Source organism: Diadema setosum, chromosome 16 (genome assembly GCF_964275005.1).
Source record: "Diadema setosum chromosome 16, eeDiaSeto1, whole genome shotgun sequence".
Taxonomy (NCBI): Eukaryota; Metazoa; Echinodermata; class Echinoidea; order Diadematoida; family Diadematidae; genus Diadema; species Diadema setosum.
Genome location: NC_092700.1, coordinates 17,931,010 through 17,945,282, shown reverse-complemented (window position 1 = coordinate 17,945,282; position 14,273 = coordinate 17,931,010). Strand labels below are relative to the sequence as shown.

The following is a 14,273-nucleotide window of genomic DNA, read 5'->3' as shown; positions in this document are numbered from 1 at the left end:
CGCCAAGAAGACCGATGTTGTCTCACTTTGTCGGGCTGGGGTGATCCCGAGGGCATACCACTGCTACTACCTCAACCTGAAGTCTGTTGATGAACAAGATGAGCTGTCAGATCTAGACTGTGTTGAAGTGGAAGAATGAATTTGTGAGCCTGTCAGGTGTTACATGTGTTAGACACAAGGAACTCTGTCCCAAATAGCATATCACTCACCCACATACACACTCTCACACACACACACACACACACACACACACACACAGAAACACATTCAGACTCGAGCATGTTTGAACAACTGTGCTGAGATTTGGTCAAGGTAAGTATAAATCCTCCAATCACTTCAGTTATCAGAAAAATGCCTACAGCAAAAAGTAAATGTCAAAGATTACGGCTTGTCTCTTTCTAGTCACCTACACCCCGCATCATAAGAGTTGTTATTGTTACCGAAATAAGAATTTGCAAGAACAAATCCTTACGCAATAACATTTATTTTGAGAAAGAAATAAATAAAATCCCTGAATCTGGTTTCATTCAAGATGATTATTTTGTTGCAACTTGTTATCCATTATTGACAATGATCTTTAGACAAAGGGACCTTATATGTAATGTTAATTTCTTCTTTGTTGTTGGAATTGTTTTGTTTTTTTAATATACGGAATATTAAATCAGAATATTAGCCTAGTCTAGGTCTTACTCTGTAATTCTCACAAACATGTTTCAGCTTGCAATATGATGTCTATTCTGTCATAACCAAATTGTGTGGTAGGTAATTCTGCATTACAAAGTATGCCATTACCCTGCTAATCCCAGAGCTTACAATGTACCAGATATTTCTGTATAGTCTTTAAGATCCATCATCATTGGGGAAATGATGTTCTGTTCTCTAATGGATTGTAAAATAAGTTTTTAAAAAATCTGAATTTCACCTTCATGCATGTAAGATTTTCTCAGAGCTATAATAGCCAATGTCTGTGAAGAGAGGAAACTAAAGCGAAACAAATCAAGCAGCCTCAATTAAGATCTAATTTTTGCTTTATCGATAGTTGATGGAATTGACATTTTGAAACTGGTTTACATTTATTTACATGAAGTTTGCAAGAATATGTGTGATCTACAGTTGTACTCAAAATGATTAAACAACAGACAATGGAATGGGAGATTTAAAGAAAAAGTCACACTGAAAATATGAAATTCGAAAGGGAAAAAATGTTGATATAATATGATTTCATTCACCTTATGTGAATACCATACATACCTTGTTGTGGTAGCATTGATATTATGGCATGTATATCATGAATTAAAGAAATAAGATTATGTAAATGGCCTTAGGCGTCATTGTTTACCAGGAGTGTAGATATTCCAGAAAAAGTCTTTAATTAAACCTTACGCAATTTTAATGCAAGGTAAATAAAGTGTGAATAAGTACATGTATGGAGGTAAGGAATACATATGAATTTTTTATTTTGTAAATAGAATTATCATTCTGCACACTTTCAAGATTATCTGACTCTAACATTCCAAGTACTTCCCACATACGGTAATTGTTGATAGAGAATTAGTGTTGATAACCAATGGTGATTGAAAATGAAGAAGTAATCAAAATGCTGAAGAAATTTGATTCTTATTTGAATTCAAATGCAGGTACTGTATTTCAATTTGTATTTCCATTATTGCAATTTTAGGAAGTGAGGTTGCTTAATGTTTTACAAAATTCAATTTTCTGCAGTGCAGACATTAAATTCCTTTGAAATTGATTTCATTATGTGTACCGGTCCCTTTCTTTTAGTTAACTTTAATAACATCTTAGTCGATGTTCATGTCAGTGATGAAAATGAAGTGACAAGAGAAAATAAAGAGTGGTAATAATACTGGTCTTAAGAGCGACATACGTTGTAGATGAATAGATCTATTTGGAAGCTGTTGTGGAGATTTTACAGATGGCAACTGCTCCCCTCAAGGCAAACACCTTGGTAACAGAGGTGACATAGAACAATCATGTACACAGACACGTACTGAACTACTAGTTGGAGTTGATATTGATGTTGAGATACATGCATGTGAAAAGAGGTAATGAGTGTGAGGTGAATGCTTGTCATGGCAAAACTTCTGAACACGGAAATTATGATATGCAATATTTTACAATACCCATTTTAAACCATGTGGTATCGAAACTCAGCAATAAATGCTGAGCTGGGGGGGGGGTGAAAGCCTTTGATATGAAGAATGGACAATGTGGATTGATCTCGTGTTGTGTTTAGGGTGCATGGTTTTGTGGTCGAGTAGCTGCTTTTGCGCATTGAAGATTGTGTTCAAGAAACAAGAATGAATGATGCTGAAATGCATGATTGTTTGTAAAATCTGTCTTTTGCAGGTTGTAATGATTCAGAGGAAATTGAACATGTGTATGGTGTGAGAAATTTGTATGTCGTACTCGTCCAGATATACAGTACATAAGAGGAAATAATTATGCTTTTACACATGAAACCAGGAGAGTGGTACAGTATTCTATACTTTTTTTATGTGTCGTAGAATATTAGGAAGAAAAAGTATATCATTATCTAACTTATCTGAGGAATTGCTATCACAAAAAAAAAAAATCAATATTTTGATCTTCATCATAATCTTAACTTACTACAAATTTATTGATGGTAAGAACAGTCCTTATCAGTGAAAAAGTAAAATGTATTACACTTGTAACAAAAACAATAACAGTGCAGTTGATACATGTCTAGATATTCAGTATACTTATGAAACGGAAAACGAAAAAACAAAAACAAAAACAGCACGACATGTGGGAGGCTTGGCAAAATAAAGACATAAGTAATTGCTATTTCATAAATACACTTTGTTAATACTTTTGCTGAAAAACAATGTCGAGGAGAATATAGCTCATTTTGCACAAAATTTGCAAAACGGAAGGTAAACTAAGTGAATTCAGAACAACAGAATACTTGTTTGTATACACAAAACAAATTGGGCTACAAGTTAACGCCCAGTCAGCGAGCCACAATACCCGAGTCATCTCGGAGTGACAAGGGCGCTAAGTGCGCGCAGCTACTTAGCACCCTTGCGCGCGCAATTTTGATGAAAATGAGAAGGGCGTTAATATATTTTCTTGTATTACGTAAGTGTTACGTAATGATTCACTCTATTTTTTTGCTGTTTTATAGAAAAACATCCATTTAATCCTTAACCTTCGGCACAACAAAAATAATGAGGATTTTCATAGTTTTATCAGGCTTCAAACTTTTAAACGCGATTATCTCGGAAGTGCAAAAAGTGACTTAACGCCCTTATCATTCTTAGCCGACGATATGATATATGGAGCTGCACAGATTGGTGAGAATTAAATGAACAATGCACTCAGATATGACACAGTATTTACACGATGTAACAAGCAATAGTACTGCTATTACTGCAGACATGACAGGTAGCTCAGAAAACACTCATCCGACCCAGCAAGTGAATCCTTAACGATAACCTTTGTAAATAAGTCATTTGAAGAAACTGAGATAAAAATCCAAGGAAAAATTGCATTTTCTCACCGACACACCAGTCGGGCAGGTCTGGAGGAGGCGGGGCTTCTTGTATGTCGCCATAGCGATTGAAGAGTTCCTGGATGTAATCCCCCTTGTAGATACCTGGTGGTCTGCCCTGGGAGAACAGGGTGACAGCAGCATCAACACTGCTCAGAGAAAAAAAATGAAGAAAAGAGAAAGAGAGCCAAATGAACGTCACAGTCCTTATGATGCCCCCCTTTGGACATGAACTTGGACTGAAATCAGCTGCAATGTGTATATTTGACGAGTATATTAATTCTTGTTAATGTCGGTGATGAGAAGCAAAACAGACCACAATGATTACAGTGGAAGCTAGGTGTAGCATACTTTCACATGAAAAGTTGCTATAGTTTCATGCATTTTATTCATACAATACTTAATTTGTCAATGTAAATAAATTTAACATGCACTTTGCTAGGGAATGCATGGGGCTATATACCTACATATCATATACCCCAAATATGTATACCCCAAAGGGCTCATGCAATGCAGTCTCAGAGTAATGTGGCACATGGGGAGTTTACACTGTTGGCGCACAAAGAGTTATTAGAAGATGAAAGTTTCTGCTTGTAATACTCACCCCCAATCCAGATTTTCCACCAGGTAGGCGCAGATGAGGAAGCCAGTGCGATTGAAGCCGTGCGTGCAGTGGACACCAATGATCTTGTCCGGGTTCTTCTCCACAAAGTTGCTGCACACTTTGATGAAGAGATTGGTCTGCTCTATTGTGGGGAAGGCCCCGTGTCTAGTAAATGGTGTAAATGAAATGAAGTGAAATGATATTTATTCCTATTCCACATCATGGACATTATCAAAATATTATCAAAATTTCACACTGTGAAAATTTCCACTTTTACAGTAACTCTGACTTAATCTGGAAAGTTGCCTGTAAGTCAGAAAGCATCAAGAATGTGAGTGTTGCTTGCAAATGTAACAAAACCATACTACATGCTTGCTATGTTCTCTACTGCAACACTCACCCTTTACACTGGAGCTTGAAGTGCACGGCACCGTTCTTCTCGATCTCCTCCTTGTCATAGAATCGGGTGGTGTTTGTGAGGTCAATGACCATGCCCAGGGTTACCTGGCGAGACGCCATGTAGGCAAAGAGCATCGGGACGTCAAAGCGGTTCTCCTCGGGAATTTGGTCATTGTACTTTGGCCCCAGTGGAGTCTTGAACGGGAGGAATTTTCCTGCACGACAATCAAGAAGTCAAAGTATAATCTTCGGATATCTTCATACAACATGTTGCGTTACATCAATAAACTTTTCAACAGTAAGCAAAATCAAATTTCTCAGTATAGATCAGATGATGAAAGAAGAGATTCTCAGCTTTAGAATGGTGTATGACTCAGCAAAAATGAGTTGTTAGTTAATACAGTGGTAATAATTCTCACTTCTTAGGAATGGGGCTCAGAAGTTCTATGCATATTAAAGCACACTGACTCACTCGCTATTGTGCTCTAGCAAAAATTGGATTCAAAAGTCCAAAACAGGCAGTGAGAATGAATTATTAGATTTTTCTGAATCTTGGTGAAATACTCACTGAAAACACTTCTATATAGTTTGTACTTCAAAGCATCAGAAATGCTACTGCTATGTGTATCTTTTTTCATCAATAATAGAGTTGACAGCTGTATGTGGGCAATTCCACGTTACTCACGTTACACTTTTTAGGCGTCTCTGCATATTGTAATTGTCATATTTTTTATACTGGAAGGTTTGACATACTCTCTGTTGTACAATAGATGCACAAGTCCTTAGTCTACCATGCAATATTAATAGAATTTTACTAACCACATCCATACCGGAAATAAAGACAAAATACTTTCGTTACTCATGTTACATTTTTTGGGACGACATAAAAAGCCAACATGCCTTTATTCAAAAAGTGTACTCATACTGGGCAGTATTTCAAACAACTGTTGTATGATTTATATAACTCATGTTGTGGTACTCAAATATAGGGGGTCAAAATTTTGAGAGCATTGGAAATATTTGACAGCAATAGCAAAATCGTCGTTACTCACGTTACATATTAGCTCATAATCACTACCACATAACTGACCATGAGAATTAGCTGGAAACTAAATGCTTTTGATGAATTTAACCTCAACAGATATTTTGTCCCTAAAATAAAACAATATTGGCACTCTTTCATACTTTTCCCACTGTCATACGGTCATATATTCCACATACTTTACTTTTCAGAATCTGAGTAACCACTATAAACCAAATGCAAGAAAATATAAAGTAGTACACCTCTAGTTCATGCAGTGAATTAAAATATTCTCCTTCTATTCCCTTTCACAGGAACTTAAATGTAAGTAGTTTTAATCATGAGTGAAACACTTGCTTTCATAAACTGTAAACTACTTTCCAACATACAGTACATTGTCCACAAATTACATCCAGCTACTGTTACCAGTGTGGACTTTCCACTCTATGTCAGGGCTGCCAACTCTCGCGCAATTAGCAAGACTCACGCAATTCATCAAATTTTAACTAACTCTGATAAAAGAATTCTCACACTTAACCCCCAAAACAGCATGTTGAAAAAAAAAAGTAATGTCACTATTAAAATTCCTGATTATCCAAACATGCAATATGTCCAAGCCCAAACTTTTGAGATTTTCCCACAGGCAAATTTTCTCTATGGCATGTGTTGAAATCTTTACTAGAGTATGCAGCAGCACCAAATCCACCAGTTAAAATGCAAAATTGATGAAGTTCACTCCAGTGGAAAGGCGGGAGGAAAGACACCCCCCTTCCACACCATCCCCAATCCCCCTCCCCACCACTGTCACTTCGATTAGTCGCTTGCTTACACTTCACTCCAAATTCTCACTCTAGTTTGGCAGCCCTGCTATGTACAGTGTACAGTCTTTGTATTCAGTGATCTACCTCTTAACCCCAAAATTATTCTTGTATCTTCTGGTAGTGGTGGATTCTAACTTTGAGTAAGTTATTGTAGTTAAGCAATTGTCATTATTTTGGGTTGATAATCCCAGAGAATAATGTTTAAAAAGCTGTAACACTGACAATTCTTGTAAATGTCTTAAACACACATGTACATGTGTGGTGTATTTACCAGCTGCCAGAAAATGATTATTGTTAACCCCCCCCCCCCCCCCCCCCGCTCAAAAAAGAAAAAGAAAAAGATGGCATTGTAAAAAGAGACAATGCCAACTCTTGCTCAAAGTTACATCAGGTATACAGATTTTTTTTTTTTTTTTTATGCTTCCAATTCATTTGTAAATTGCATCGAGATGCATCATTTTATTCCCATTTGTCTTACGATTGCTCCACTAACCAATTACCAAAATTGTACAAATTACAACCTTAAGCATAAAAAAAAGCTGGCTCTAAAAGGGATTTAAAGATATCCATAGCTGATATCTGAAGTGATATAATGTAAGACTTAGAACTTAACAAAAAAAAAAAATTATAATGTCCACGATTATTAGCCACATCTGGTTCGTCTAGTTTGCCAATCAAGATTTTCTTTGGATAGCAAGTGTGTTTAGCCTATTAGATAACAACCAATTCAAGCAAGGTCATGTAAGATTATTTACAAGACCATACTCTCTTTATGCTCCCTCAGCTTACTCAAGTCACTCAAGAAAATATTTGCTGTCATTGGTATAGAAATATATTTGTATTTCGTGATTTTTTGTCATTACTCACGTTACACCCTTGTTACTCACGTTACATTGTTACTCACGTTACAGTTTTTGAACCTCTCTCATTATAATACAATTGCATTTACACAACTCTTTCACCATTTTTCATATTAGGTAGAGGCAGTATGAAGAGAATTTCCATTGGCACATTCTAAATCCAAAGGAATATTAAGATATGAAACTATTTCAGTATTTTCGTTACTCACGTTACATTAGTTTTAGCAGTTTGGCAGTATGCATTCTACCAATTCATGGGAATACGAATCATTTTTTCCTCACTGACAACTAGTAACTAATACCCAATACATCATAAAAATCAACAAATCAATTACTTACCATTCTTTTATATTCTATGGATTCAACTCAAACATTCAAGTACATTTTAAATGTAATTCTCAATGAAAATGTAATTTGACTTTAAAGTGTAATATCTGCCATTCTGGAGGTATATTAGTGTAAAAAATGGCTGTTCCACATGCCCAGAAGTATACTGAAAAAAATAAAATAGGTGGCAAGTTTCAACATAACATTTTATTTTTTCACCCCATGACACCAATCTCATGGAATTGCCAATGTGCATATTAGAATATACTGTACATAATTATGTTGTATATGCCTGATAACTGAATAAGGTGAAAATTAACATCACATAAAAGAAACATGGGCATAAATAAACACATGAAAACACCATTTTTGCTAATTTCTATGCTTTCAAACATTAGATGTATCTGGAAGAGTAATTACTTGAGAAAATTTAAAACAAAACAAAGCTGACATAAAAACACCTTTAAATTACAATGCCTCATCCAAAATTGCACATACATTTGTGAAGTTCAATACTCAAGTTGTCTATCCGACCGACTTCTACAACAGTTACCCTTGGTGCATCTAACCTCTTTTTCCTTGTGTTTTGAAAAATCAACAATCAGTCAATTCATCAGTACATGTAGTATTAATGCTCCTTAGAAAATTGCAAGGTAACAATCCAGTAATAATTGTTAATAATTCCTAACAATGTCTACAGCACATACATTTAATTGTGTTTCAAATAATGAATGTCGTTTATAAACACCCTTTGATATGTAAGCATTAAATGGGAAAGTGGAACGCTCTGCTTGGCATCACTGATTGAGTACATACGCCTTGGTGTAACAGCTGGTCTTGCCAATACGCAGTACATAACTTGAATATAACACACTAGTGTGCTAGTATTACACCACACGGTGGTCTGTTCTCCATCAATAGAAGAAGTTGAAGAATACAAATATAGTGCCTACCGGCGATAAGCGTCCCTTTGCGAGGACAATTCAACCATCGTTCCGGGATAGCCATGGCTTCCTCTGTAAAGAGACAATAATGGACATGACAAGACAATAATGGACATGATAAGCGTCCCTTTGCGAGGACAATTCAACCATCGTTCCGGGATAGCCATGGCTTCCTCTGTAAAGAGACAATAATGGACATGATAAAGTTTTCTTTCACCTTGCACTTTACTTTGCACTATAGTCATCATTACCATTAGAATGGTTTCCACATTGACAATGACAGAATGCAGTCCTACTAGACTACACAGGGCACATTCTGTATGAGATCATACTGTCAGAAATGACAGAAGACCATGACTATACAATAAAAAAAAAGAATAGCTTTGCAATTAAAAAAAAAAAAGAATAGCTTTGCAATTAAAAAAGAAAGAAAGAATAGCTTTGCAATAAAAAAAAAAAAGAATAGCTTTGCAATTAAAAAAGAAAGAAAGAATAGCTTTGCAATAAAAAAAAAATAAACATGACATGTAAAGCATGCATAGGTTCGACCGTCTGTAAAAGCATAGACTATAGGTATAGAGGTTTCTACATGTAGCAGGCAGTCGAATTTTGGATGGCATTGTGGTCGAATTATTTATGGGCACTATTTGTAGATTTAGTCATTAGATGCCTATAAAGTCATTTAGTCTGCTAGCAAGTAAATAGCATCTAAATTGTCATTGTCATGATACACGTATAGTAGGTATCCAACACATCGACACTTTACATTGGAATCAACTCCCCTCTAAATTGCTGCATTACACGTACAGGACAAATATTCCACGTATGAGACTATGTGCAGTGGTTTTGCATTCTTCTTCAACTTGGGGATGTGAAGATGTCCACATATTTTACTGAAAGATCGATACCGTAGGTAAATTATAAATGGCACATAGGAAAAGCATTACGTGCGTTTCACACGTATTGTCAATGCCATGGAGGGTGGCGGTGTTGTTGGTTTCAAAACTATGGCGAAACTGAGCCGAGTGCATAAAAAATAACAACACCCCACAAGCGTTCACAAAGGAAAAGCAGTTATTTTCTTTGGAGCATGCATGTACCACAAATCACATTTTCAATGCGCGCTTGTGAATTCAGAGAATTTTCTTGACATGTAGAATTGTGAGTACAATGTCGGGCAAATTGTGAGATATCTGAAGTTGCTATTGATAGAAAAACATTAGGGTGTCGATGTGCTGGACACCCAACCATATAGACACCACGGCCGGGCACAGCCACACGTACGTACACAGATCACGCCGCATTACATCTCATGACAACTGACACGGAAAACAACATCTGGGACCGAGCTCTAATGTTCTACGAATACCAGTAGGTTAAAGAACTGTGGCGCATGAAATCACGGCAATGTGGAAGGTGAAAATTATGACTTTGATAAGGAAATGTACTCACAATATCAATCGATTGCTTATAAATGGTGTAGCTGTTATACTCTCCGATATTTTTACTCTTCTTGCGAGCTACTCTTATGTTTGGTTAGATGCAGGGATATTGCTTCACTAAAGTTGAAAGGTCAAGTAGCTTACTTTACTGTCGACTGTAGGCCTACCAGGGAGGTTTTCCTCTCACCTCCCTGACTGTCCTCAGTGGACGCGTTGAATTCTGTATTCCCCTGCAATCGTCTTTCTCACACAAAGACAAATTACGCAATCTGTCATGAAAAACAACAACAAGCTGCTGTAAGCCGTTTTGTCTTTTGTTTGATTTTTTTTTCTTTGAAGACAAACAAAGGCATTTATTTCAATTTGGATAGTGCTCGATAAACTATCATGATGATTACCATCAAAGGAATAAGGATTCTGTGTTATGTTCAATCATAACACAGAATTATGCCACCATACGCATTATTTGTGATGCCATCGCAACATGAAACTCAACCGCACCATCAGTAGGGACCTATAGTATTCCACCTGAGTATGATCACCGTCACACGTCCTAACCCGACGCACTAGAAACAGCATGTAACTACAAGCCATTATTTTGATCAAAGGTCCTATTAATAACCCTAACCTTCTACAGACCATAGTATATATCACCTCCAAAGATGACGTACAGAGCAAAATATCTTCCATCTATATTACTTTTAAAATAGCCACACAGTTACATTATATATATATATATATATATATATATATATATATATATATATATATATATATATATATATATATATATAGATATATAGATATATATATACATATATATATTGTGGCTATTTAAAAAGCACTCCTATATGAATATGGCAGACATTATGACATCATATATAATAATAGGCCTATATGTCCCAACTAATCATTTATGAATTACATTGTGCGTTCACCTATTCCTTCTCCCTCTCTAACTCCACTCTCTCTTTCTCCATCTGCATCTCTCCATGCCCGTTTTTGTCCTATCTATTTCTCATATATCTTCTCAAACAGATGTTAAAGGGACTGTACAGTACTGGTTGAGGTGGGGATTATGTTTTGAACATTCCTAAGTGAGATAATGAGAAACCTCTTATGAAATATGAAAGAGCATGTAATTTTAAGAAGGATTCAACGTTTATTTGATGAAAATTGGTTTTCAAATGGCCGAGATATCCAAGAAAAGTGATAATAATACAAGACTACAGGCCACGCCTTTTATTAGGATCTCTTTGTTTCACTTTGTTTTTGGATATCTCAGCCATTTCAAAACCGATTTTCATCAAATAAACTTTTGATACCCCTTAGAATTGCATGCTCTTTGACATTTCATAGAGTGGTTTCTGAGTTTCTCGGAAAACGTTAAAGGCTAAATCCTCACCTTTACCAGAACTGTACACACCCTTTAAAGGATGGTATAGTTTTGGCTGCATGGCCGGCTTCAGGCTTCCAACTTTTTTATGAAGTAATGAGAAACCTCTTATTAGATATGAATGAGCATACAATTCTAAGAGGAATTCAAAGTTTATTTGATGAAATCGCTGAGATATCCAAAACAAAACAATCTTAACAAAAGATGTGACCACCTTTTTATTAATAGCGCTTTATTTTACTTCGTTTTTTTTTAATATCAGCTATTTCAAACCAATTTTCATCAAATAAACTTTTCTTGTATGCTCTTGAATATTTCAGGCTGTCATAAATATTTTTGTAGTTATCTCGAAAAAAGTTAAAAGCTGAATCCCCATGACAACCAAAACGATACCGTCCGTTTAAGGTGACATACATTTTTGGAACTTGTTTCTTTATTCCCACTTGCTATTACATTAGTGATCGTGGCAAACGAAAGGTATAACTTGTAATATTAAAGACATACAATAGACGGGAAAAAAAAAACTGAGAGAACAGTCAGCAGATAATGTACCCCCTGTACTAAGGAGCTAGCTCATGTACACTGATAAGCAGACATCTTTAGTATAATTTCATCACAGATGATAGGGATATTATGTTTAATAAGTACACCATCTTCATTAACGTTTGATTTCAACTGTTTGTTAGAGATGACGTGAATATACACTGAGCACAACCGTTTTATCTTTTGATGGAGAAATCCGAGGAGCAGCAGTAATAATTACCTAAATGTCAATTCAGTTGTCGATTGATTTGTTTTGTTTCACAAAAGGAAGCGAGTGATAATTAGTCATCCATACCTGACGTATTATAAGAGGAAAATGGTAATTATTGTTATTCGTCTTCTTCTTCTCTTTATTGTTATTATCATCATTTTTTACCATTACTACTACTACTACTACTACTACTACTACTACTACTACTACTACTATCATATCATCACCATCACCACCATCATTATCATTATCATTATCATCATCACCATCGTCATTATCATAATTTCTAGTTATATTGATATATTGAATTTGGCTGAGCACGTCCAACTTTGAACCAAAGTTTTTCTTTATAGGGTGTCATGGTGTTGCTCTGATGTCTGACATTATTGCAGGAAAGACGTTGTTTTTATTTCATTTTTCATTTTCCAAAGAGGCATACTACACGAAAGTTCGTCCCGAGTGTGATGCTTTTCGATTTTTTAATTCTATACCCAGTCAATCCATATGATTACTATATTATTTCATCTAAATTTCGTCGATTTTATTTCTTTGAAGTACAAAAAGTTCTATTTAAGACATTTGAAATCATGCAGAGTTCATTTCGCTGAATTCCATCAAATCACAATCCATTTCGCTTTATATATATATATATATATATATATATATATATATATATATATATATATATATATTATATATATATACATATATATATATAGAGAGAGAGAGAGAGAGGAAAAGGCGTTCTAAAAACTATTAAACTATTATTAATAATACCTATTCTCCCTCTCCATAAATCTATTCTATCTATATCAATCTACCTATTTATCTACCTATCTATGTGTATAAAAGATATATATGAATATATATATATATATATATATATATATATATACTTGTACAGATATCAGTAACGATACGTAAAGCGTGCACATGAATAGACAAAATATGAATGCTTTGAGTAAAATTTGTGAAGTTTTATTGCAGAAAATTGCGTCGGCATATGGAGTGAATAATATTGCACATAAAATAGGAATACATGTACATATCATTATCACTGAACAACATTGCACAAAACCACGTAAAGAAATACGATGTAAACGCATTTTATAATTTTATATGCTTTGTTCATACAGACGACATACTGTCTGATTACTGATTACAGTATTGTCCTATACCATGGACAGAAATCAGGGTATTGAAAGGAAAGTCGATCGGAACTTCGCGTCAAAATAACGACGTCCTTGACACAAAGACAAGATGACGAAGAGATAATTGTTTATTTCAAGATCCCGAAATCTACTCACCTCAATGATTACGCTAAACAGAAACTTGGCTACACATGTCGTTCTTTTTTCCCACAGAATTAATTCATTATCTACCACGTGCGTGGAATGTGCTTATCGCTTGGAAGCAGGGGTGCAGCGAAACGAACATTATAAAAACAGGAAGAAGCAATTTTTTTTTTCTCTCTCTCTTTTGGCTAAACGTGAGCGTATGTGCGATACGAGTATCTGTATATAACAATAGCTCAGTGAGTTTGACAAGAACACCATAGCACATACAATATTATTGTACAAAAGTGTATTATGATAATATTTTGATTGGTCGAATTGCTATCATGTGACATTTATTGACTTTGTTGACTTAGTTGACTTAGTTTACAATAGTGAAAGATATATATATATATATATATATGTGTTTTTTTTTTATTCTTGCACGAGGAATCCCGAATTAAATAGATATAGTGCTGCCAGTCAACGTTCTATAACGCACTTTAATTACTATGACAAATAACGTGCTCCTATCTTTCATGCACTATTCTGGGCAATATACACTCCAAATGCATAATTATAGTATAGCCCTCGTGCAATTCTATTTCATCTCAAACATCGGCCTTGGGGAACAAAAAATAAAAATGAAACAGCACCTGGGCTATACGTTATGCATAATATTGGTTGTGCATTATACATCGTCATAGAGCACTTAAGATATGTACTTTTCATATCATAATTTATAAAGATTGCGTGTATACACTTTCCTGTACGTATGGAAAACCACTCTGATGGACAATACAAAATTAATGCCTGTTATGCAAATTAGTACAAGAAACTTAATTTTACTGAATAAAATTTTACTATATCAGTCGAAATACTTACGTAGGAAGAAAATG

At 35.1% G+C, this 14,273-nt stretch overlaps 1 protein-coding gene across 1 annotated transcript in view; it reads right to left on the bottom strand.

Moving 5' to 3' along the window:
* LOC140239528 (mRNA-capping enzyme-like) overlaps positions 1-10,015 on the bottom strand; it is a 34,452-nt gene extending 24,437 nt beyond the window's left edge. The window contains 5 exon segments of the mRNA XM_072319363.1: positions 3,542-3,681; positions 4,137-4,301; positions 4,537-4,750; positions 8,518-8,580; positions 9,961-10,015. Coding sequence (XP_072175464.1) covers positions 3,542-3,681; positions 4,137-4,301; positions 4,537-4,750; positions 8,518-8,572 — 574 coding nt within the window. The 5' untranslated portion in view covers positions 8,573-8,580; positions 9,961-10,015.
* Positions 10,016-14,273: the final 4,258 nt, after the last annotated feature.